This window comes from Lepidochelys olivacea (genome assembly GCF_965140295.1).
Source record: "Lepidochelys olivacea isolate rLepOli2 genome assembly, chromosome: 9".
Classification (NCBI taxonomy): domain Eukaryota; kingdom Metazoa; phylum Chordata; order Testudines; family Cheloniidae; genus Lepidochelys; species Lepidochelys olivacea.
The window spans coordinates 27470058-27497388 of record NC_140419.1 but is presented as its reverse complement, the minus strand read 5'-3'; the positions used below and the strand labels follow the sequence as shown (position 1 = coordinate 27497388).

The 27331-nt window shown below is 41.9% G+C and overlaps 1 protein-coding gene across 2 annotated transcripts in view; it reads left to right on the top strand.

Annotated features, from left to right (window-relative positions):
* MED12L (mediator complex subunit 12L) overlaps positions 1–27331 on the top strand; it is a 322334-nt gene that overhangs the window by 76033 nt on the left and 218970 nt on the right. For both annotated transcript variants that reach the window (XM_084639004.1, XM_084639003.1), the window contains exons 11-15: positions 8222–8353; positions 9831–9957; positions 19771–19985; positions 20889–20993; positions 21482–21658. In XM_084639004.1, coding sequence (XP_084495130.1) covers positions 8222–8353; positions 9831–9957; positions 19771–19985; positions 20889–20993; positions 21482–21658 — 756 coding nt within the window. The remainder of the gene's footprint in view (positions 1–8221; positions 8354–9830; positions 9958–19770; positions 19986–20888; positions 20994–21481; positions 21659–27331) is intronic.

The window sequence follows — 27331 nt, the reverse complement described above, 5'->3', positions numbered from 1 at the left end:
TTTTCTTAATTTCTCTGCAGTTTATTTTCTTGTCAGCTTCTCTTTCTGTTTCCTCCCTTCTGTTTCCCCTAAACCCAATCACTAGATGCCTTGATTAGTCCAAAGACCCGAATTGACCCTACTGATATTGGAGCTCACACAACTCTTCAATAACCTGCAGTCTTGCTGCGGGATTCTACATTTTATCATTTCCTTAGGGCTTGATTTTTCAGAGGTCTTCAGTGGGAGTTGTGGGTGTAAGTGTTGCTGAAAATGAGGCACTTGATCAGTTTGTACTAGGAGCAGCCATCCTTTCTGCTTACTGATGAGATAGAGATGATCTATATGAGGGGAGGGAACTCCAGCTAGGAATCCAAAGGAGTACTGTTGTGCTAAACACAGTACTGATGCAACTACAGGGATTTGATGATCTAAGAAACTTTTCTTTTCTCCCATTTAAGACTGCCCTTGGTTGAGCTATAGAGCCATTTCCTTCCATTTTTTAAAACTTGTTTTCTGTTGCTTGCAGAAAGGGAAACAGGTCAGTGTAAAGTTCAAACTACAATATCTTAGGGATTTCCTGCCTGGGTGTTGAAGATATGGTTTATCATTATTTGAAGATATTTGTTTCCATCCGCCACAGGAAGAAGTGTGTTTGACCCTTGTGGTTCCATTTAACCCTATGGTTCTATGATTGTTCCATTTGATTATGAAAGATAAAGTAAATATTTTGCCACCCTATGTTTGTTTGAAGGATTCTGTTTTTTACCGTTGATCTTTTCGATGGTTTTAAACTGTTTAATCTCTCTTTCTGGCCTGCCCTGCTTGAGCGCAAATGTAATATGTGGAAATGTTCCATTCAGTAAGTAACATAGCATAGTTTTTGTAGGTGAATGGCTTTTATGCAAATAATCATCTCTCTTAAAAATATTAATCCTGAAACAGTTAATCTTCAGTGCTTGGAGGTCTGTAACTTTTAATAGCTCTGAAAAATGTGTTTATTTTCTGGCTGTTTCATGTACGTTAGCCTTTTTACTTTTTAAACTCTTCAAATGTAATATTGATTAATAATCTAGAGGAAGACGTAAAGAGCCCACTTATTTAATTTGCAGATTATGCTAAATTCAGAGTGTTTCAAACACTAAGTGAAGGCAGGGTAGTAGAAGTATACACTGTATAGATGCAGAAAAGTTAAAAATATGGGGAGGAATTACCAAAATTGAGATGCAACTATCTAAATTCAAGGCAATATCTGAGGGGGAAAATATTTTAAAAATGAAGATGTTCAATGTGATGGGAGATATTTAGTAAATAGTTGTTTTTTCTTTTTTTTTTTATTACAACTTCCTATCATGGCATGATAGAGAAAATTGGATATGAGCTTGCTGTGAGAGGAGAGTGGATTTTAAAATTATTTTAAAGCTAAACTAGTGTAGTTTTGTGATGCAGTACTCAGAGCTGTCACATCAGAGATCAGTGATATCCTCCTTTATTTGTCACTGGAGATTTAGTAGCTATTATATTTCATTCATTTCTGGGTACTTCAATTTAAAAAGATGCTGATAAACTGGAAATAATTCTGAGATGAGCAACACAAGTAATTATGATTCTGGAGGTATTTCTTTGAGCAACATTTAGCCAAATTAAACATATTTATTATGGAGAGAGGAGCAAGGTGATATGCTGTGTTCCTGCTAGGTGTTCTTGTTTACACACTTTTTTTTAATGGAAAATTGGATTTTTAACTAATTTTTTCATGATCTCTACTTTCCACAGAATTTAATTTTTTTTCATCAATACAATTTTTTTCTGTTTAGATATGCTGCTGCAGCGTCTTATGGGAGTGATAGGTTCATTGCCTCATGTTGCTATTCTCTATGGGAAGCATTAGACACCCAAACTATAACTCTGATGGGGCAATTTTCAAACAGAAGTATTTCAGATTTCGGTCCAAGATTTTCATTATATATTTCAATTTTGGACAAAAAAGCAAAAATTTCCGTGGGGGAAGAAAATCCCATTTTATTATTTATTTGTATTACTATAGGGCTAGGCACTGAATAAAGATACAGCAAAAAGATGGTCCCTGCCCCAGACAGCTTACTGTCTAAGTCTGAGACAAGTCAAGAGATGGGTACTGACATACAGATGGGGGAGTGTAAGGAAATGAGACAACGTGGGTTAGTATGATAGGCAGTGGTCTCAGCATGGCAGTGGCCTAACTGTTACATTTTTTTTGTAGGCATTACAGAAAAGAAGAGTTAAAAGAGGTTTTGAAGGAAGATAATAAGGTAGCTTTGTGGATATTTATGAGGAGCTGCTTCCAAGCACGGGGGCAGCATGGGCGAAAGCACAAAGGTCCTTGTTTGAAAATTTAACAAGTGGGTGATGGAGGCAGGAGTTAATGTCTTGATGTTGAAAGAGAGTTAATAGGTAGGGTAGGGATAGGCTGTGAAGGCCCTTAAAAGCTACTTGTCTTCACTTATATTTGATGCAATAGAGAAGGAGGAACCAGTGGATGGATGCAAAGAGATGATGAAGACATGGTTAAAGTGACTGGCTAGAAAAATTATCTTTGCATCAATATTCTGAATGGATATGAGTGGTGCAAGGTTGCATTTGTCAATACCAGAGTAAAGGATGTTTCAGTAATTGAGGCATGGTGTGATGAGAATCTGGATGAGTGTTTTAGCTGTGTGAATGGATAGGAAAGGCTGTATCATAGAGATGTTATACATAAAGAACTGACAAGATTTAGATATTGCCTGGATTTGAGCACATTCCTAGAAATAAGTCCGAGTCAAAGATGACACCTGGATTACAGGCCTGAGTGACAGGTAGGATGATGGTGTTGCCCACAGTTTTGGGGGGAAGTTTATGGCCTCTGTTTTAGCAGTGTTTAGCTTGAGCTGGCAGCTAGACATCCACAAGGAGGTGTCTGAGAGACTATGATTTTTAATATGGACAGAAAGAGACAGGTCTGGAGTAGAGAGGTAGATCTGTGACTTATCTGCATAGACATGGTAGTAGAATTTGTGTTTGCTGTTGAGATTGTCCAAAGATCAGCTGAAGAGGGAGAGAGAAGAGAAGGGGGCCAAGAACATAGCCCTGAGGAAGTAACACAAGGTAGGAAGGAAGATGCTCTGGAGGAGAAACTGGAGAAGTCAGAATCATGGAAGCAAAGGGAGAACAAGATTTCAGGAAGAAGAGAGTGGTTGATTGTGTTGAAAGTGATTGACAGATCAAGGAGTGTGAGGCTGGAGTACTGGTCTCCACTTTGTCTAGGGACAGGTCATTAGAGACTTTGGCAAGAGTAGTTTCAGTGGAGTATGAGAGGCAGAAGCCATACTGAAGATGGTCTAGGATGAAGTTGGAAGACAGGAGCTCAAGGAAGCAATTGTAAACAGTGTGTTCAATAAGCTTAGAGATAGAAGGGAGATGGGGCAGGAGTTGGTAAAGGATTTGGGTTTTTTTTAAGATGGGAGAGACTAGATCATGTTTGTATCGTGAGGGGAAAGAACCAGAGGAGGCTGAGAGGTTAAGGAGAAGAGGAAGGGAAGGTATGAGAGTGGGCACAATGATAATCAGGAGATGAGATGTGGTGTGTGGGGCAAATGAAGGGGTGAGAGGAGGAAACCAGCCAGCAAAATTCTGTGCCTCTACTTTTTGGAGTCTTCGGTAACACCAGTAATAAGAGGGAACTGAGGGAGGGTTGCAGTCACCCTGTTCTTTATGCCCTCATATGGGACAACAAAGAGGCATACAGTGCATGCATGGCCCAATGGACATTGCTAATCAAAACATTCTGGTCTTGTGCACATGAGGCTGCACCTGCACTCATGCTGACTACATTATCTTGAAGAACCATAGTTATTGTAGGGTAAGTAACCATTCTTTGTTTAGCTAGGAAGATGGCAGAACTGAAAGAGGAGAGTATGAGTTTGAGAGAAGGCGATCATCTTGGTCATAGGATTTCTGCCAGACACATTCTGAAGAGTGAGAGCAGGAACAGAGGAAACGGATGTTGCGGGTGGCATGGTGGATCTTGTGATGGAAGAAAGGGGCAAAGAGTTAAGAGTGGAGAAGACTGAAGCATGAAGTAAATAAATCACCATATTAGTGTGGGAGAGGGTCTGAGAACAGATGAGAAGTCACCAGTGCTGATTGACCAGATGTCATGGAAAAGATTGAGTGACAGGGCATTGAGAAGGAGCTTGAGGGTCAATTCTGAAAGGAACCAGAGGATCAGAGAGGAGGAGTGACTCAGCAACAGAGAGAGAGAAGTGCTTGGTGAAGATGCAGTTGAGTGAATGGTCCTTTTAGTGCGTGGGAGAGTTGAACCCGGGCTGCAGGTTTAATGAAGACATGAGGATGAGGAAACATACATCAAAGGGCTCAGATGGGTCATCAGTATGGAAACTGAAGCCCCTGAGGATCAGGCTGACGGGGAGGAATGGAGTGGACTGTAGATGACAGCAGAAGGGAAAAGTTGGTTATAGTGCTGTTCCAAAGAGGAGAAGGAATGGGAAGGGGGAGGCAGAAGGGGTTGGCAGTATTAGGGATGGGAGCAGAGAAACCCAGCACCACCTCCACAGTCTGATCCAGGGTGGGGGGTGGGAGCAGTTGACAAGCTCTAATCAGGGGATATTTCCTAATAGAATAGGCTGTTATTCTGAGAAATAATCTCTCACGAGAAACAGAAAGTATGTAGACTTTTAAAACTAGTCTGGACCAAACATTATATGGACAAATGCAAATGGCTCTTACCAGTAATGTTTTAAAAAATTTTAATATTGGGAGAGTTGAGGTTAATTTTTAACATATTTAGGTAAATCAACCTACCTCATCTGGTCAGTGTGGCGGTTTGAATAAACAGGAAATAACCAGTGACTTGGTAACTGCATCCTTCTACTCTAGCAGAGACAATTCAGTTTTATCAGCTGGCTACAGATTACATGAGTGTAACCACACCTTGCCCACTCTGGGTTTTAGGACTCTCCCTTTGCCCAAACTGACTTCTGCCAGCTTCATCACAGCACAGTATGGTGATGGACATGGACTCCACAGTAGCTTTGACAGGTTTTCTAGGCCTTTAATTTTTCTCTTTCTGACTTCTTTAAGGACAGAAATCCGTCTCCTTTCCTCAGAAGCATCCAACGCTTCTTGTCCCAAACGACTGGTCCATGCTTCAGTTAAAATAGATGGAACTGAGCATAAAGTTTATTTGGTACTGGACTAAAGATCCAGAAAACCACAATAAAAATGAAGTTAAACAAAATAAAATTGACTTCAATATTAAACTTTGATGTGCATACAGTAGATAGCTAAGGTCTGACTCTTCGTTTACAACGTGTAAGTCATGCTGTAAGATTTTTAGCTTGCTTAGGAAATACAGTGATCTTCATAAAAGCAGCATGTTTTTTGTTTCTTTGTTCATCTTTGGGGTTCCAAAAAAGTGTCTTTCCATGGCTGATGTCTCACTATGTAACAAGAGAACCTCATGCTTATAGTTCTTTTAGATTGTGAAATCTTCATTAACCTGTTGCTGGTACCTGGATTACTTTTCTTGCTGAGCTAATGCCTAGAAAATATTAAAATCAGATTGTTCTGTACATTGAGTTTTCTTCCTAGAAGATGGCAGAATCCAATCCCCAAAGGATACAGGCTCAATATTTAACTTGTCAACATTTTAAAATACCTTTTTCTGATATTAATTTGATAAATCTGTCAACCCTTTAAAACATGGCTAAAATCCCAATTTCTCATTTTAGTGATCTACTTTGTGGTGTGCTGGATCACAGAAACCCCTTTGGGGCTGCCAACTGATGTGCCACGACAACTTCTGCCCCCGCTTTCCTGCCCTGGCAGCTTGGGACCTCAGTGCCCTGCCAGGTTTGAGCCAGACCCAGGTCTCAACCATGTCACCTAACGGCTGTAGGCATAATTGAAAGCAGCTTAAGAAGTGTTCCTGTCTTTAACACTCAGATGCCCAACTCCCAGTGGGGTCCAAACCCCAAATAATTCCTTTACTCTGTATAAAGCTTATGCAGGATAAACTCAAAAATTGTTTGCCCTCTATAACACTGATAGAGAGAGATGCACTGCTGTTTGCATCCCCACCCCAGGTATTAATACATACTCTGGGTTAATTAATACTTAAAAAGTGATTTTATTAAATACAGAAAGTAGGATTTGAGTGGTTCCAAGTAGTAACAGACAGAACAAAGTGAATTACCAAGCAAAATAAAATAGAACATGCAAATCTATGTCTAATACAGTAAGAAAACTGAATACAGATAAAACCTCACCCTCAGAGGTGTTCCAGTAAGCTTCCTTTTACAGACTAGTCTCCTTCTAGTCTGGGTCCAGCAATCACTCACCCCCCCCCCCCCCGTAGTTACTGTCTTTTGTTCCAGTTTCTTTCAGGTATCCTTTGGGGGTGGAGAGGCTATCTCTTGAGCCAGCTGAAGACAAAATGGAGGTGTCTCCCAGGGATTTAAATAGACTTTGTCTTGTGGGTGGATACCCCTCTCTCCCCCTGTGTAGAATTCAAGCTACACGATGAAGTTTTGGAGTCTCATGGAAAAGTCACATGTCCATGCATGACTCAAACTTACAGGTAGCAGCCATGGTTCACATGCTACCTTTAACGTCCTCAAGTAGACTTCTTATGTGGATTGGAGCCTTCCAAGATCCATGTCCATTAAGTGCTTCTTGACTGGGCACTTAACTTGCAAATTCCTTTCCAAAGAAGCTGACCAAATGCCTTACTAAGGCTATTTAAAATCAAACAAGTATACAGCCAATATTCATAACTTTGAATACAACAATGACACATGCATACAAATAGGATGAATATATTCAGTAGATCATAACCTTTACATAGATATGTTACATGGCATATGTAGCATAAAACATATTCCAGTTATGTCATATATACATTCATAAGCATATTTCCATAAAGCCTTATGGGGTGCACCATCGCATATTCTATTATGATTCTTTAGATGATGTGACACACACTAATCTGCTTTCTCTGACAACTCTGTTTATGTGTAGGATTTTTGCTAGTTGTACTCTGCTGACAAAAGAAAAATGGGCAATGCTGATCAATATACATCCCAGGAACCAAACCAAAGCTGCTTACATGTGTGGGGGAAGTCCCTTTTTGGGGGCTGGGTGAAAAACTCCATGTCAATTAAGCATGAAAATATTTTCAGATCTTCTTGCTTACATGTGTTACAGAGTCTCTGAGAAGTGCAGTCCTTATTCAAAAGTACTTGCCAGCATTTAGAGTAAAATGCTTCAGAGAAGCCAGGGGGCTGCTGTGTGTATTCCAATTGATTTTAAGTTTATTTTAATGTGAGTATCTTAATTATCAGGTGCTCCAAAAGGTCAGTATTTGACTAAGTGTAGATATTTGTTTGAACATGTTGAGGTTCTTCCCTCTCTCCCTTCCCCATTAAAGTTCTGTGGTCCTCTGTTCACAAACAATCCCTTCTTTAAGAGGCCTCCCACCTAGCACTGGTCTGTGGCGAAGCTGGAGGAAAAGTCTGGGCCTTCTATTTTCTATTTCCCCTGACATACTGAAGAGAAGAAAACAGGGCTGTTTCCAACACTTAGTGATTTGAACAAGGAGGGATCCTTGGCGTGCTCTTCTTAGTGAATGGGGATGAACGACTTCTCCCGTCTTTCTCTTCCTGGGGCTGGGGGCGCTCAGGGTTACTCTTCTCTAGGGGGTGGGGAAAGTACAGACCTCCCTGTCTCTTCCAGACCTGTCTACGTTGGTGAGGTGCAAAGCTGAGGAACAAATTACATAAAACATGCATTGAATCAGCATGTGACAGGCATGAAATTTGTATAAAATTTGAAATATGGGGTGCTCTGCTACACCCAGCCCCAGATTCACTTATCCCTTGTTCATTAGTTACCGTTGTCCCTCCTCTTCCCCGTTATCCCCAGTATATCCCCCTATATCTGTTGATGCTTCTGTTGTGCCCCTTGCTTCCTTCTTCTGCTGCCACTATGCCCTCCCACACCCACTTTATCCCCTTAGAAGATAAAATGTGCATACACATGCATCAGTAATTTCTAAAAATTGCTTCACGTGGGTAAAACAGAATGCTAGTACAAAGTACATCACCACCAGCAGCCTGGTTCCATGCTGGTTCTAGCCAGCAAATAAATAAGCAGTGCTATTCCTGTGGAAGTGAAATGACTATTTTGTTTCTCCTTTGAACAGGTTGCCCCTAATGATGAAGCTGTGGTAACATTGCTTTGTGAATGGGCTGTGAGCTGTAAAAGATCTGGCAAACACAGGGCGATGGCTGTGGCAAAACTCCTGGAGAAGAGGCAAGCAGAAATTGAGGCAGAAGTAAGTTATTCTTTCTCATTTTAGAATAATATGTTGCCAGTGCACTTAAAATGAGCAGTTGAGGAGAAATTAGCTTGATACAACATAGAGTTTTTAAACTGTTGAATCAGACTTGGCAAATTGGATGTTATACCTCCAATTTATGGTTCTTGAATCATGTCTTAACTTGAGTGATAAAGAAGCTTCTGAATAAAAATAAACCTTAAACTAGCTTCAGTTAGCTTTATTACTATTTATTTTTCCTGTCATGGTTTGCTTTTGTGTATTAGGAGTTTATATATAGTACTGTGTGTGGAGGCTTGCCATCTATTGTCCCTTGAAGAAATTAGAGTGTTAAACTGGGTTGACAGGTGCACGATTATGCATACTAAAGATTGTGCTCTGATGGCCTACAAAATCTGGAGAATTCTACAAACCAAGTGGTCAATTCTGAACCAAAATAATGTGTCTTAAAGAGAACCATACATTATGTAAAACTGGCTAAGTTTTTTTCCATTGAATCTGAGAGAACAGCAAAACTGTTTCACATAGCCTCAGGGCTGTGTCCTTGGCTGGTGTAAAAGGTGTGTCTTTATTGAGATAAATGGATCTAAGCCAATTTACATCAGTTGACATTTGGCTCATAATATTTCTTAGCTCCTCTACAACTCTTTTTCTTTATAAAATTAAACCCTCTCCACATTGGAGATCAAATGGAGATGCCATTGGTACTTCAGTTAATTGTTAATCTAATAATTGAGTACCTCAGGTCCTGTGGTGTGGTAGCCCATTGATAAATATTGACTTTTTAATGGTCATCAGTGTAAACTGTGTTTTTTTAAGCCATGTCGAACAGACTGTTTCAATAGATGGTCCTACTAACAAAGTTTAGCATAAGGGGTATCCAAAAGTAGGAGGCAAGACTGTATTGATTTAAGATGCAACAGTCTTTTTAATGCAGCCAGAGTACTCTTATAGAAGTGCTTCTTCCACCGGAACTGGCTACAGATAGCACTATACACACAAACATATTTTTACTTTCACTCTCCATACGCCCTGTGCTCCTTCAAGCTACCTCCTGCCCTGCAGCCAGGCAGTGAGGGGAAGGGAGAACCCATTACACCAGTAATGGGTAATGCACGCAAAAGAAGAAAATTAATTTCCTTTGTTAAAGCTGTAATTATAGCCTGTTTGTGTAATCAATCCAGAAAATTAAGTTTGTTTGAATTTTACTAAAACATTCTAACTATAACGTTTTATACAAGTGGTGATTCTATCCAATTCTCATGTACATCTTTTCCATAATTATTATATAACTCTTAAATAAGCACTTTAGAAGTACTGAAGGTAGACAGAGGTGGGAAAATGCTTTATTTCAGTAGTGCTTCAGTGGGATTTCTGGGATTTTGGTGGATATTACATTGTGAGGAGAAAGAGAAACACTGTCACATTTAGAGTTGCATGATATGCTAATTGGTTTTTTTCTCCCACTGTGTAGAGATGTGGTGAGTCAGAAGTGCTGGATGAAAAAGAATCTATTTCTTCAGCTTCTCTCCCTGGATCCAGCCTTCCTGTCTTTCAGAATGTCCTACTGAGGTTTTTAGATACACAGGCTCCCTCATTATGTAAGTATTAATTCATCTCTGTTCCAAAATAGGACCAGAGCAATTGGTCTTGTGTCCAGCTGCTGAATTTATTCTGCTTTGTCAGACCATATGCTGCTAATTTGCAGTTTCCATTATGATCCCCTCCACCCATTTTCACATTATCATAATTTTCCAAAATGTTTCGTTTTTGTGCTGAAATCTTCCCGTGATTTCTGTGCCCAAAGGTGAATTTTTGGAAAACTTGAGCAAACTCCTTTTATCCATGTTTGAATTGCAGTATTAGGATGGGAAAGATACACTTTTCATGCATAATTCATAATATAAAGTATTGATTTCATGAGGAATTAAAAATGGCTGACTTTGGTATATATTTAGTTCTCAGTGCTTAACTTGAAAAGAAAATTGGTCAGATTATAAACAAGTGGGATTTTTTTTTATTGGGCATGCTAAGTAGCCATCAAAAATTTCTTTGTCTAATGAAACTCCTTTATGATGTTTCATAACAGTTTCTCCTGACTCAGAAGCCTGGCAAGTACATGGACTGCTGACACTTTTTGCATGAAGGAGATTATAAATGTTTTGTAGAAACATACATAGTACAGTCCTTCAACAATGTACTTCCTTAGCAACAGGAAATTGTTATAAGTTTGTTGTAAAATCTGCATTTAGGTGCTAATGGTCTCATTTTGGTGAGGACTACCCAGGGCAAATACTTCTCGGTGTTTACAGTCTCAGGGACTGCGGACTGTTTTTGCTGTTTTAGATGTTATGTTGGATTCCTGTCACTAGGGGCTGCTCTTCTGGGCTTCTCCTGTTGGACACAGAGACCATATGTGTGGGCAAACTGCCTCCAGTTCCTTCTCTACCTCCTTGGCCTGAGACAGAGCTCTAGCTTGCCTGCCTTGAGTGTGCCTCGGCTATTTCGTATTCTTTTTATAGTAGTTTGTTAAAATTAGTTAGTTAGTAGTGAGAGGATTTCCCCCCCCGCCTCCATCTTTCTTGTTGGGGAGCCTTGTCTTTCTGGCAGTGCATGCCTGGCTTGCCAGGCTTCAAACACTGCTCTTCCTGCTGAGAGGCTATACCTGTGAGCAATGACCACTCTAAGTGTGTCCATTGTTTGTGGGAGCCCCATGTCACCCAGAAGTGCAATTGCTGTCTAGCTTTCAATTCCAGGGCAAGAAAGAACAAGGAGATTAAGCTCAGACTGTTAGTGATGGAGTGCTCATTTCAACCAGCCTCTGAGTCAGGTCAGGAGCCCACAACCCATACATCTGTCTCTAGATAGATTCAGTTCCCCTTATCTCTTGATGCAGGGCTCCTAAGAAGGGGAAGTCATAGGAGGCTTCTGAGAGGGCTCCCAAAAAGTGGGGTACAGATTCTCTTCTGAAGGAGCCTGCTCCAAAAAAGCCTAGGTTGCCTGTAAGATCTACAATCTCTGAAGCCTCGACCACTTAGCTTGGTACCACTGAGTCAAAGGACTCCTCCTCCAGTACCAGAAGATCTGGAAAGTCCTGGAGCTTGTGGGAGACATATGGCTCCAACAGGGCGTCAGTCCCCTCTACCAGGGAGGAGGGCAAGCATAAGCATCCTGGCCTGCTATTGTCAAGCTCGGTCGTGCTTTTGGCACTTATTCATTTGGCACCCTTGCTAACGAGCAAGCAACTATGCCATTCTCCATTGGTGTCTACATCGCTACGCCTGCCATCAGCAGTACCATCAGCTTTGGCTACTATGTCCTTGGCTGCTACATCGGTACCAGCTCCGTACTGCAAGAGTTTAGATATTTGAGGGACCTGTCCATGATGGATGAGCTGGAATCCCCAATTCTCATGTGTAGTGAGCATCTTTCTGTACCAACACCTCGATCTCCAGACTTCTACTGTACCCTAGGGCTCCTACATTGGATGTTTTTGGGGAGAATGAAGGAGACTTCCAGTCAGCCTCCATTATATCAGTTCAGGGTTGTGTCCGTGTCGTCGTGTGTTTGTGTCCGTCCCGTCCCCCCCCGGTCCAGGAATCCGAGTTGCAGGGAAAATCATGACTGTCATCAAGGTTGATGGAACCAGCCTTGTATGTCACCTCCACTCCCATATGCCCCCCCCCTTCCCTGATGGCAGTACTGAGGTCCCTGAGCTGTTTACCAACAGAAATTCTCCAGACCACAAGTACTATCTCAAAGGGAGACTAGAGTTGTGCAGTCCTCTCCTCCCCAACCAGTTCACCCCACAGGAAAGAGACGTGAGGAACAGGGTTGATGCCAGTGTGGATAAGGAGGTTACCCCTCAAACACCCATTTCATCCTCGTCACCAGATGAAATGGTTATGTTTCCACCACCTTTCATGGCTCATGATTCACTGAGAAGGGGGATTAGTTTTTGGTCCTTGACCGACAAAATCTGCATTTCCATATAGTGGTACACTCTTTGCACAGGAAATATCTATAATTCACTATAGGCCAGGATTATTTTCAATACAAAGTGCTTCCCTTTGGCCTGTTCTTTGCCCCAAGGGTGTTTTCCAAGGTTCTGGTGGTAGTGGCTTCTTATCTCTGACAGGAGGCAATCTTCATCTTCCCATATCTTCAGAACAGGCTACTCAAGGACCATTCTTATGAAGCCGTGCTCTCTCCAATCTAAACTGCTCTTGCTCCATTCCAAGAGTTGTGTCCCAGCTAAATGTGAGAAAATCCACATTAACCCCTGCAAAGAACATAGTTTATAGGGGCATCTTTGGACGCGTTGACAGCCAGAGCCTACCTTCCCTCAGACAGGTTTGTAGTCTTGTTAGGTTTGGTATGGACAATTCATGTGAATCATCAGACCACTGTAAAGAACTATCTTCAGCTCTTGGAACACATGGCAGCTTGTACTTTTGAGACTGATCGCACAAAGCTACCTCTCCATAGCTTTCAAGGTTGGCTCAGAACAACCTAGTTTCCAGTCAGACACATCTTGGCTAGATAGGTGATGGTTCCTCTTTAAGTGGGGAACTCCCTGGATTGGTGGAAAGATCAACTCAGTGTCTGCACAGGAGTTCGATTCTGCTGCCCAACTCCATCCCTAACTTTAACAACAGATGCATCACACTTAAGATGGGGAACTCATCTCAATGCTCTTACAACTCAGATGGATAACTCAGGAGACCAATCTCCACATCAATCTATTGGTGTCCAAGGCTCTCAGGAATGCCTGCTTTAATTTCCTACCTCTGATCATGGACAAATCAATAAGGGTCATGACGGACAACATGTTCTGCACTTTTTACATCAACAAGCAAGGAGGAACAAGTCCCTGCTCCTCTGTGCACTGAAGCTGTGAAACTATGGAACTGGTGCATAGCTCATCAGATACAATGCCACCTCCCAGACATTCAGAACACTGCAACCAATGTCATCAGCAGGCACTTCTCACAGGATTGTGAATGGGAGCTAGACTGTCAAGTGCTATACAATGTATTCCAAAGATGAGGTCTGCTGGAGGTGGATCTCTTCACCACCTTCAGGAACAAGAAGTGTCCTCTTTTCTGCTAAAGATGGGATCTGGGATGCAATTCTTTGGGGGACAGAAGAATGATCTGTTGTATGCATTTCCTCCAACTCCACTGACACAGGATTTATCCTAATAATACCAACCTGTCTGAGACAAGCTTAGTATCCTTATCTATGCATCCATCCATTGCTCAAGCTCCTCACCACTCCTTATCTCCTCTCACAGGATGTGGGTTGCTTCACTCCGATCTAGGTGTTCTCTGCCTCTAGGTGTGATTCCTGGATGGTTTGTGGGAAGAATCCTCCTGTACTGAGGAAGTGCAACAGGTGTTATTGAGTAGAAGGAAGAAGTCAATCTGTGCTACTTACCTGCAGAAATGGAAGAGATTCTCTCACAGATGCTGTCATTGCTGCTTCCTGCCTGAAGCTGTACCTCTTTGTCATCCTGGATTATTAGGTGGATCTGAAGAATTCGGGATTATCAGTGAACTCAATTAAGGTCAATTTGGCTGCAATATCATCCTTTCTTCTGGCTATAGAGGGAGTTTCCATATTTGCTCATGCTATATCATGTAGGTTTATTAAGGGTTTGGGGATGCTCTACCCCCCAGACAAAAGATCTCACCCCGACCTGGGACATGAACCTGGTCAGGACCGGCTCTAGGCACCAGCAAAGCAAGCACGTGCTTGGGGCTGCACATTTCCAGGGGTGGCAACCTAGAGCCAGCCCTGGGTAGGAGCCCTCGTAGCAAAAGAACCCCTGCACGTTGACCGTGAAGGTGTCCATGTACTCGAAGTAATAAGCCAGCCTCATGTTCCCTGCCATGATCACCATCTGCAAGTAAAGCATGCTGGTGAGCGCAGAGGGCACTTGCAGGCGCTCCGGCGGACGGGGCAGCCCTCCCCCCCAGCTGCGGGCTCCGCCTGCTCCCCGGCAGCATCCACCGGGGGAGGAGGCGGCTAGTCCCAGCAATCAGTGGTGGCGGTGCTACCCAGGCGCAGGCTGGAGCACATGGGCAGCGCAGGAGGCTGGTTAGTCGCGGGCAGCTGCTCGACCCATGGGCGAACACTGGGCAGCTGCACCAGCGTGGCCTGGGCGCAAGCCCATGCCCATGGGCTGCTCCTGTCAGGCAGCTGCGCCCAGGCACAGGCTTGTGCACTGGGGGAGCAGATGGCGGCTAGACCTGGGCAGCAGCGCCAGCTCCATCCGGGCAAGTGCAGGGAAAGGCAGGTCCCCTCCTGGGAGCAGCCCCTGGCTGCCGGAGCAGGGAGCCCAGCTGAGAAGCAGATCCGAGGGTTCTCCTCTCCAGTGGCGCTGGGGCTGCAGTGTTCGGGCCAAGCCTACCCCCGGGCAGGTGCCTGACGCCTCTGCCCAGCGCCAGCCTCCTGCGGGAGGGAGGGGGGCGGGAATCCCAGGCACTCCGAGCCCGCCAGCTCAGTCCGCACGAGCCCAGCTCCGGGCAGGCAACGCAGCTGCTGCTCCTGGGCTGCCAAATCCGCCACCCTTTCCCATCTTAGGATTTTGTGTCTTTGTCCAAACAGCTGAAGCAATAATTGCCCGTGCTGAGCAGCCTTGTGCACAGCCCCTGCCACCGCCTCCCCCACTCTAGCTGTAAATTCTTTGACAGATGTACCAATATATTCTTCAAAAAGTTATGCTCTGAGATCAGAACTCCAAAAAAATAAATACAGATAACAAGTAACTTTCAGGTTGTGGCCCAAAAGGACAACAGCCAGAGACTATAGTCAAAAAGCTCAAAGGGTCTTTTACAAGGCCACACTGTTAACTTTAAATCCATTTTAAACTTTACTTGGCTTTGTTACTGCAATCAGTCAGTCTGATCTCAGTTGTGAACCAGATTTGCCTGTTATTTTTTCCCTCTCCTGCCAGAGCAAAGGAACCTCCACAGATTTTGTGTGTGCTTTACCTTTTTTCCTTTGCCATACTAACAAGAAATACTCCCTACAGAAGGACTGGCTTAGCATAGCATGGAAATGTGGCATTGGAACAACAATAGGCTTGGCAGATTCTGTCACTTTGGTAAAGAAAGTGCTAAACAGGAGAATATATTTAGAAAATGGGGAAAATTATTCTTGCAAACACACATACAGCTTTGAGAAAAGTCAGATTCATTTATACTGAAAAGTTGGACTCAGAATGTAAATTATTCATAGTTGATTAGACCAAGACAAGCGTTTCTCAAACATTTCTCAATGCTTAAAATTAAATGAATACAGTAATAGGAAATTGTTTTATTTCACTAACTACAAATTCTCTGGTTTCATTTTTTAAAAGATTTGAAACAGTCAAAACAAAAGAACAAAAACATTGCAAAGTGCAAACGTGAAAAGCCAAAAAAAAGGGTGTGGGGGGTGGCCAAAATTTTTTTTGCCTGGGGCAGCAAAAAACGTAGAGCCGGCCCTGAACCTGGTATACAATTACTTTATGAAACATCCATTTGATCCTGTGGAAACTTGTTCTTTACTCCATTTATCTGTGAAGATGGCCTTTTTAGTAGTCATCACGTTGGCCCATAGAGTTGGGGAGATTGGTGCCTTGATGGCAGATACCTGTTTTACGGTATTCTTCAAGGATAAGGCTTTTTTTGCGCTCACATCCTAAATTCTTACTGAAGAATCTCTTGTAGTTCCATGTTAACCAGTTTATTAATCTACCAGTGATTTTCCTGAAGCCACATAACTCTTCAGGAGTCATGTTTTCATATCCTGGATGTTAGAAAGTATCTGGTCTCCTTCTTGGATAGGACCAAGCAATTTCGAAGGTCACCAAGACTGTTCCTTTCCTTTGCAGATGGATCCAAGAGATCTATGATTTCTGCTCAAAGACTATCAAGATGGATATTTGGATGTATTGTCACTTGTTATAAAACCACAGGCATTTATTATCCATAGTGTTGCTTAAAAACATAATGGTGTCTGAGATACGTAGGGCTACTCCGTGGGCCTCAGTACGTACGTTTTCAAAGCACTATGCTGTGGTAAACTGTCGTGTATGAAAGAAGAATTTACTCACCTGTGCAGTAACTGCAGTGCTTTGAGATGTGTGTCCCTGTGGGTGCTCCACTACCCAGCCTCCCTTCCCTTCTGCTTCAGACTGTTCTCTATGGAGATGTTTGAGTGGAAAAGGAACTTAAGGTGGTTCACCTCCACATCCCTACATAGCCTTGGTGTCTGGCGTGAGGAGGCACAGGACTCATGTGCAGGCCAGGGACATGCGCATCTGAAATGGAGTGCCCACAGCAGGTCACATCTTGAACTGCAATTACTGCATAAGGTGAGTAAATTCTTCTTTCCTACATGGTAGCTTACCACAAGTCTTCCCCATAGTGTTTTCAACCAGGATGGCTGAGATCCTTCTTTCATAAGTTCAAGCCAAATATCATTTGTCTTTGCAGATTGAAGGATACCCGGGGATTCATCTGCGCCCTAGATATAACAGGCCAGAACTTTGATCTTCACCTGAAAACAGGGTCCCTTTCCCCCCACTATTCACCTCTTCCTGTTGATTTCCTTCTAAAATTTCTGTAAACTCTTCATGAGCATTTGACTCAGTATGCTAATAAACTTCTTTTGTAAGATACACAATACATCAATGGTCCGGGAGGGAGTTAAGTGTGTCTCATCTTCTGTCTGGAGGTTTGTCTCAAGGAATGCTATTTTTGATTGATCTGCTCTTAACGACAAGGCCTAGAGAATATAATATTCAGCATCTATACATAAGTCCTCATGTATTTTCCATACTGTGACTGGGCAAGGCCAGATGGCTATGGAAAAGTAGTGGGAGATAGATATATTAGCTCCAGGCTAAACAAATCCTTAGTACCAGGATAAGTGAAATGGCAGCTGCTCCAGGTCAATTAAGACACCTGGGGCCAATTAAGAACTTTCCAGAAGGCAGGGAGAAGGCTAGGTTGATTGGGACACCGGAAGCCAATCAGGGGCTGGCTGAAACTAGTTAAAAGCCTCCCAGTTAGTCAGGTGGGTGGGCATGTCAGGAGCTGTGGGAGGAAGTTGTGCTGGTGGAGAGGCTGAGTAGTACACACCATATCAGGCACAAGGAAGGAGGCCCTGAGATAAGGGTGAAGTGGAGCTTCAGGAAGTGAGGGCTGCTGTGGGGGAAGTAGCCCAGGGAATTGTACATGTTATGTTTCTAAAAGGTCATTACCATAGCTGATACTATTAGGGTCCCTGAGCTGGAGCCTGGAGTAGAGGGTGGGCCCGGGCTCCCCCCGCACCTTTGTCCCCTGATTAATCACTGAGACTGGGAGACAACAGAGACTGTGCAAGGAAGGATAACTTCTCCTCACCTCCCTCGCTGGCTTATGATGAAAATGGCTCAGTAGACTGTGACCCTTGTCTCTAGAGAGAGGAGGGTTACGTGGAGGGTCACAGTGAGCCTCTGAGGGTAGTGAAATCCGCCAGGAAATGCAGGACCCACGGAGGCAAGGACAGAGCTTTGTCACAATACATACGTTTCACATTAATTATGATGACTAGTGTGACATGCTTTCACTAGGCCCCTTACATTATTTTGGTGATCCTAGTACTCTTATATATCCCTGTGCCCTCTGTTAACTCGCTTGTTCTTTAGAGATTTTTTTTTCATGTTGGGGATTTGAGAGAGCTAAATTTTGAATTATTCATTTTGTGAAGTTCAGTTTTCTTAGATCTTTCTGTTGGTTTTTGAGGTATCTTCTCCTTCCCTTCTCTTTTCTATCTGAAACATAAAACAAAAGTATGTTGAAATCATTCAGCTTGGTGTTTGTGGGGTTGCATACTGGCCTTCTTGTTAAACTTGTTGCAGAATGTATTGTACTTGAATACTTTTGAGATACTGTGTGAGCTACTCAGTCTCCAAGAATGAGAATACTGTGCAGATGGTATCGATCAATAGAGGAAAAATGGCTATACTATAATTGTACTTTTTTTAAAAGATACTTCTCTCACTCCTCTGAGTTACCACTTCTCTGCATCTGGGGGTTCTACTTTTGAAGCTGTGTGCAATTTTATCTGTCCTTTGAACAATTTTTTTTAAAACTTAGACTATTTTAATTTTATAGCAAACATTTTTTAGTGAGCTTTGGCTTCCTTCCCAATTCAGGAATTAACTGAAATTTTCACTTTAGTTTATCAGGTGTACACTTCTGATAGTTCTATTTTTAAAGTGAAAGCATAGCTGGGCTGTAACTACGTAACTGTGATAGTGTACTATATTGAGAACTACAACAAACAGAGTTTATAAAAGGTGCATTAGGGTGAAAAATAGAAGGGCTTTGTTTGTTTGCCAAAAGTTGGGAGTGACCTAGCAAACTCACTTGTTCATCTGTAAATTGCTTAATGTTGCAGCAAATTATTGCTGTTTGTAGAACAATGGTTGTATTTTGAACTAGTTTCAGATTTTACAGTGTAACTTCATTTTGGTTTCAAATACTTGTTGATGAGTTGAATTTGTGGCTAGCTGGAGGTGTTGTTTCCTATTAAAGAAGTTGTGGTAAAAAGCTACTCTGCTACCTCTGCATGATTACAAACATGAAATGCTTGATATATTACAAACGGAGTAAAATTTTAGTATTGCTGTGACAAATGCAAATTAAGTAAAATAGTCACCTTCAAAAATGATTATTCATTCTTGATTCTTTGTCAGCCAATGGTAACTCATTGGCAAAAGTGGATGATTCTTTCTTTCTTTCTTCTCCTTTTCCCCCCCTCAGATACACATGAGTATGTTTATCTGAAAAAATAAAGTTAACATTTATCTGTAATAAAATAATCTTCCAAATAGTTTTCTAAAATATTTCAAAGGATTTGTGTTCAAAAGGTGTTTACTAAGGACATAATTTCATATAGTCACCCTAAAATGCCCCAATAGATAGAAACATAATAAAATCATGAAGACTTCTTTGGCGAGGTGTGGGGGGGGGGGGGGGGGGAGGAAGAGAGAGAGAGAGAGAGAGCAATCCTAGTGTGTCCATTTTTACAATATGTAATATGCTCGTACATTGTTAAACATGGTAGAAATACATTAAAGAAATGAGTAGTGAATAGCCTGCTGGTAATGCAATGTGGGCAGAAGTCTATGGAGCAGAATGCTTTGGAATACACTGCCAGAAGAAAGTTCTTCAGAGAGATGCCCTGAATGGTAACAAGTCTAAGTATGCCAGTTATGCAGCACTGGATTAGAGTTGGCTTATTATGTAGAGAAGAAAAGCGGTACTTAGAAGACAAAAATAAAAAACAGCTATGGTTAAAAATGGTTTTAAAGACATTTTTATGGAATTGAAGAGCACATTTATGTTTTAAACTACAATTAATTTTTTTGGTAGCTGACCCAAACAGTGGATATGAGAAGACTGAATTTGTGAATCTGGTGCTGCTGTTTTGCGAGTTTATTCGACATGACGTTTTCTCCCATGATGCATACATGTGCACTTTAATATCGCGTGGAGACTTGTCAGTTACTGCAACCACTCGACCACGCTCACCTACTGGAGAAACTGTGGATGAACACTATTCTAAGGACCATGATGTGAAATTGGAGGTAACAATACACATCTTCACTTATTTCTGTTGCATTCAAGGTTCAGCATCAGTAGCAGACCTCCACACAAGGAGTGCAGAACTTCAAACCTGATCTTTTAGTAATTGGAAAAGAGGTGAAAATCTGTTGCATTTGGAGTCCCAGATCAAATGTGTGTCTATCCTGGTGCTTTGAAATACCCCAGCTGCAGTGCAGGTATAATGAATTCCCTTCAGCTGAAGATGATAATGCAAGGCAATGCTTCTGATACATGTACAATCCCAGCTGGAATCTCTGAGTTTCAGGAAAGCAGATCAAAGTAAATGGGGAAAGGCTGTCATTTAACTTCAGTGAACGTTACATCAGGTCCTTAATTTGTTGAGGTGAAATCATCCTGTAGCACAACCTGTAAAGTACCCATGGTCTGCTTCTTGTGTTTCCTCGGTTTCCTTTTCAGCTCCCACAGTCTCACAACCTGATTGAAAGTTGAGGACATGGGATATGTTCAGATTACACCCTGTGGTGTCCAGAGGGACACATGCATCAGAGGAAATACTATCCATCAAAGGAGGGCAGGTAGCAATACTGGTGAAAACAGTTTTGAGTTCTATAGGAGCCCCTATGGGCAGAGTCACCCGAGTACATATGCTGATTCTTGGTGAACAAGATGTGCTATCTGTCTTTGTCTCCCTTTCAACCAGTCTATCCTTGATTATCTTTAGTATATAGGTATGAATTAGAAAACCTTTTATAAATTGGGGAACATTGTGAATATTGACAGTAGGAATGGTTTGTTTTTTCTTGATTTTAAACAATAAAATATTTCTTAATTTTAAATGGGTGGAATTTTTGGCTTTATGACCAATCAAACAGAATTTTCATTATAATCTGACTGGTGTTTTTTCTCTCTCTGGTGATTATTAGGAACATAGTATTATGGAACATATGGGCATTGACTCAGGAACCACTAATATTTTTGATGATGTAGACAAGAGTGACTTTAAGACAGATTTTGGTTCGGAGTTTCCAGTAGGTTTAATTTTTTATTTTTCTGCACACTATGCATTTCTTTGCCCCTTGCTTCCTATTTGCACAAACGTGTTCTCCATGATTCTGAATTAGAACCATCTTATTATTGTCATATGGCCAATATTCTTTCATTTCCAATCCTTGTAGTGTTACAAGTATAGGGTATTGCATCATAATCTTCATACACCCACCTGTTACAGCATTGTTTCATTTCTACATTGGGGAGCTCTCACTGATTTCCACAGTTGTCCCTTAGGCCATCTCCAGCATATCAAAGCACTATTAGTCTGTACATACACACTGTACAAATGCTTGGGGTAATGTTGTGTAATATATTTTTTACATGTTGAGCCTGATTCTCTATTCTCATGATGGTTTAAATCTTGAGCACCTCCATTGAGGTAAATAGGAGCAGAATCAATGTAGTGGTTGAATTGTGAATGTTTCAGTTTCCAGTAATCTTAAACATTTGTTTTACATTACTTTAGATTTTTTCTCCAATGCCTGGGGAGTCTTGTGAGAATGTCAACTGTTTGTTAGAGGGAAGAATTTCAGTGAACAGTGAGAAGTCAGTGAAGAGAGAAAAACTGAGAGAACTGATTTTTCCATCCAGTTATGACCTCCTTCGCCATTTGCAATATGCAACACACTTCCCTATACCTCTGGTAAGTTAACTCCTTACATTTAAATTTTATATGTAAATGTATAGATTGAAGATGGTAAAGCACTTAGATAAAAGAATAAAACTGCTTGGAGGGTAAGATTTATCACTTAGCAAAGGTATGGGGCACCACTAAAGTCCCTTCATTAGAAGGGACGTCCCTTATTTATTCATCTCTGTACAATGACATCGGGAGTTGCTGAGGATGGCAAAAAGCTGCAAGAAATACCCCTGGCAAATATAGGTGAGTACTGCTAATTATTATTTTATTGTTTATGATTATTTATTGCAGTGATGATACTGATGATAATATTGGGAGGAAGGGTGAGGCAGGAGTGCTAAAAAACAGTCCCTTATTTTTGAAATGTAATGTTGGCAACCCTAGATGGGTGTAGTATAAACATTTAAATATAACACAAGGCTTATTTTACTTTGATTTTGCTGGAAATTCCCAGGATTCACTGGAGTAGGGTTTTTTTGGGGGGGGAAGGGGGGGAGGGGGTCTCCTGCCCTTCCCCTTCTTCTTCCTGGAAAAAACTGGTTATGTCAAATGTGGCCCTCTAAACAAATATCTGCAGTAATGCTACTAAGATCTGTTAACAGGTGTTAACTTCATATTAATATTAGTCTTTACTTCATGATGACGATGGAATATATTTGAAATTCTGGAAAACGTGTGTTTAAAAATTAGGTTTTGTTGTACTTTTTAGATTATTGCATTTTTTGACTAGAGCTTCCTATTGCACCAACCTGGGGATATAGTTGAACAATTTGTGTTCCTGCATTAAGAATGAGATTCCCATGCTCCTTGCAAATGACCCAACAGACTGTGTTTGGGGAACTGTGTGGATCTTGGCAGGGCAAAAACCACACACTTGCCAGTTCCGTATAGTTTTGTTATTCCCTTCCTTGCTGCCACTACAGCCTCTGTGTTAGAATTAAAGTTTCACTCTAGAGACCGCTCCTATACAGGCGTTTGCAACTGTGCACTTAGTGGCCTAGCCTGCCTCTCCTCAGGCCTGCCTCCAAACTTCTGTGATGGCCCGTGCAGAGTCAGCACAGAGCCTATCTCTGCCCTAGCTTGCCCAGGCAGAGTACTCCTGTCTATCCAGTCCACAGGGCCACCCACAACATTTTGGCACCTGAGGCGGGGAGCTCAAATGACACCCCCATGTCTCCTCGCTTGGGTCAAAACTTTGAAAGGTCTCAATTCTGCCTTCTTCCTGTTCTTCTCCTGTCATGGTACTGCTCTGCTACCTACCCCAATAAAAGAGAATTAACAACTTAAAATGCCTTGTTCAAAAATTTTAAGTAACACTTAACTTTCAAATGCCTGAACAGCAAATGTAACTTTTCTTGTCTGCGTAGAAAACACTGGCATTTTTATCTGTTTGAATAATCAAAGTGGTGCTTTCCGTGCCTTCTTGGTTGCAAAGATTTGAACTGCTTCCTGCTGAAGGTCCACAGTCTGGGCCAGATCATGCTTTATTGAGATGGTTGCAAGGCTGACCAGCCTCTTCTGTGTCATTGTGGAGTGCAGATGTGTTTTTATTAACTTCAGCTTGGAGAAGCTGCGTTCCACTGGCAACTGTTACAGGAAGTGTTAAAAGTATGCACAGAGCAACAAAAGCATTTGGAAAGAGGGTGATCATCTTATTTGTGCACATATATTCCAGAACAGCCTTTGGAGTTGATCCTGCTGAAATGTATCTTGAAAGGGCTTTCAGTTCATCGCCTAAATCACTCGCATCAATATCGCACATGTTATCATGTGTCAACACTGTCTCTAGTACCCTGCATTGCTGGTGTAGGTCTTCTTCAGGTATAGTGAGGAGTTTTGGAATATCATAGAACATCCCAAATATACTGCTGTGTTCCTTGAGCTGCGTGAAACTTTCTTCAGCTGACTGTATTGCACAATCTAGCACATGGTTAAAGAATTCAATTTTGAATTGTTGTTTGGGGTCTCTTATGGGATTATCCCGTGCCTCGTAATCAAAATGTCGTCATCTTCGGTGACTCTTCTATTCTTGAATGGGTGGGAAAATAGCTTCAGTGTGAAGTTCCTCCTCTAACTTCTGTGCGCTCTTCAGAATGTTTTGAAAGCCCTCATCTGACCGGTAAGACTGTAGGTATGACTTTGCTTTGTCCAGTTGTTCCATTGCTACAGATATATCAAGGACAGCACCTTGGAGTCTCTTGCTTATAACATTTATTTCAAACAGTATGTCATGCCACAACACTAAGCCACACAGAAATATAAAGTTATGTATGTTTCTGGTGATTCCATTTCCCTCTGCCACTGTTCTCCCATGAACAGTTCCTGTCATAGCATTATCCTCCATAATGGCAACGATGGCATCCTCTATCTTCCCAATTTGGTGTTTGATAGGCTTTATTGCCTCCACTTGACTTTCCCATCGTGTGGCACTCAGGGTTTGTGTCAGAGAGGATGTTCCCAGATGTTGCTTCAAAATTTGACGTTGATGAGTTGATGCAGAGACAAATACATAGATGCTTTGAATTACATTACAAAATTCAGCAGCCTCACTAGAAGCAGATGCTGCATCACTGAGCCCCAAGTTCAATGAATGAGAACTGCATGGGACAAAAAAAGCTCAAGGGTTTAACTCTTGGATCCGTGTCTGCACTCCTCTGTTCTTTCCTCTCATGTTGGCAACATTATCATAGCCCTGACCTCTCATGTCAGCTATCGCAATTCCCGTATCGTCCAGCTTTTTAAGAAGCACATTTGTCATACCAGCTCCTGTAGTATCATCAATGTCAATACATTCTAGAAAATGCTCTGACTGTCCCTGCAATGGTGACTTTTTCACTAGGTTCTGTTGTTTTACAAAATGCACCATTAAAGTCATTTTGTTCCATATGGGTGATGTCAGGTGTGCAGTCCAGAATAACAGAGTAATATCTTGCTGACTTCAGATCTGCCACAATCTTCTGTTTGACTTTTGTTGCCAGTAACTATGTGATCTCATTTTGAAATTGTTTTTCCAAGGTAGTGGTGTGTGTACATTTCTTGGGTGGTGACTCTTCTTAGACGCTCCTGGAGTACAGCATCAAACTCAGCCATCGGCTCTATAATTTTAAGGAAGTTTCATTGTTTGGCACATACAGCTGATCTGAAGTGCCACGCAGTGCTGGGTTTTGAGTAGCAAGCACTCACAATGGCAATGAGCCTTTTCAGAACATTTTGCCAGTAAAGAGACTCTGATGCAATCGTCTCTTGATGCTGATCATCTATGGTGGCCTTTAACCTTAGTCTCATCTCAAGCTCTTTCCAGCTATGCAATGCTCTCTGGTAATTTGCTGCCTTCTCATGGCATGCCAGATTTCTAGCCAGATTTTTCCAGTTCTTTGTTCCTGTGGAACCCAAGTGAATGGAACATTAGACTGGAAGAGTTTGCAACAAAAACAGTAAGCAGCATTCTGGGTTTTTGAGTACATAAACCTTGTCACCATTGGGGATTCCACGCCAGTAATGTGTTGGATGGAAACTTCTATTTTCATTGTCTTTGGGGTTTTTCACTTGCTGTGGCCCATGCAGCACAAGGAAGTCCCTCAGGCTACTGCTCAAGTGGGTCCACAGTCCTGGATCATCTACACTTAAGGAACTAAACTCAGCAGCAGGTGTTTCTTGCGCCTCCACCACACACTTCTCTGATCTACACTTTTCTTCAGGAATGTACATGGTTACATCCATTTGAGATGGAGATATGGATGCTGCAGTAGCTGCCAGGTTACCTGCACGCTGACTAACTGGAAGATCAAGCATCTCCTCACCACACACATCCTCACAGGGGCCGGAAGGCTCACCGTGAACATTTGTGTCTATGTATCTCAGGAGAACTCCTTCCTGCTTAGATAGAAAAGCTTCCTTTGCTTTCTTTCTTTTACTGAATGCTGCCCCAGAGGGGTGTTTTCTTCTTTCACTCATGACTGCTATTCTGTGCCAGCTATATTGGCTCTCAATGCTCAATTGAAGGGGACAAATAAGCAGGCTGGTAGCAGGGCCTGCGTGAAGGAAGATATCAGCGTCTTAAGGGTCTAACTGGCTCCTACTACTTCAGTTGACTGCCTGTTCTCCTCAAGTGGGTTCAGGGAAGCAGCAGGAAGCTCCCTGAGAAGCTAGTGTTAATCAGTCCAGGCTCCTGGGGATGCTAGACAGGTACATAAGAGGCTCCTACTCCTCTCTCTCCCTGCAGCTCCTGCTGCTTTCTGTTATTTCCTCTCACCTTGTCTCCTGCTTGCCTGTTATGTCTCTTGTGCCCTCTTTCCTCCAGCACAGCACTCCACCATTTCTGTGCATCTAGAGCAGAGAGAATACATATGCACCAGCAGCAGACACAATTTTCTGTGTGGGTCCTAGTGGTTCTCTCCCCCACCCCGCCAGTCTGACATCTGAGTCGGCCACCTCAGTTCGCCTCATGGTAGGGCTAGCCCTGCCACTCCACAGTTGCTCTTGTCCATAGTGGCTCTACTAAAGTGACGACCTTCAGTAGCACCTACTACACTGGGTAACTTTGACCCCAAAAGATTATATTTATTGTTGCTGTGACACTAATTTTATTCTTAACCCTGTTGTGCTATGCGGTGCCCAAATGCGAACCAATTTAGGGCACAAGATAATATGAGATGTAGCAAGGAATCTTTTTTGGTTACTTTGAGTGTTTTATATTTCAATGAGCCTTCTGAGTAGTTGTTTAGCTACAGGTGTATGCATTGGAAATAATAACACATGGTGATATGCTAGATAAAGAAAATGAGTACGGCATTAAAATACTCATTTAGGGATTATGGATCAAATAAACAATTATACTGAATAGAAAATTGGATACTGTTAGTCACTGGAATTTTCATTTTCTGTAGAATTGGACGACTGCTGTCTGGTTAACTTACCAATGCATTGGTAACAGTTTTTCTGTTTCATTTGCTGTTTCATTTTCTGAGTCATAATTGACAGTGTAGCTGAGAAATAAGGGAATCAGAATGTATGTATGAGATTAGTAATGGTGAAATGTGTAGGACTGAAGAATTATTGTAGGTTTTTCTTCTTTGGGTCTTTGTTTGTTTGTTGGCATTTAACTGTATGCCACTTGAGAAATGAAGGGAGCTAATTGATACATGTCCCAACCCGAGAAAATCCCACCTTTCCAACACATACCCTTGTTGGCAGCTTCAGAAGAGTGGCCTAATACTGAATAAGCCTAAAGGCTGATTATGTGTCTCGGCCCAGAAATGTTCACTGAAAACATAGGAAAACCGACACAATTTAAAAAAAAAAAGAGTACTTGTGGCACCTTGGAGACTAACAAATTTATTTGAGCATAAGCTTTTGTGAGCTAGAGCTCACTTCATCGGATGCAGCTCACGAAAGCTTATACTCAAATAAATTCGTTAGTCTCTAAGGTGCCCCAAGTACTCCTTTTCTTTTTGCGAATACAGACTAACACGGCTGCTACTCTGAAACCTGACAATTTTAAAAGACAATACAAAATTCAACCAACTATTGTAGCTATCAGTTCAAGAGGTAAGATGTGATGTGGCACTTATAATCATCTCTGCTTTAAAAATATAAGAAGCTTGGGTTTGAATTTTCTTGCTCTTAATTTCTTGCTATTAGATGTTGGATGAGCTGTCTGTCCAGAGTAATTTTGGG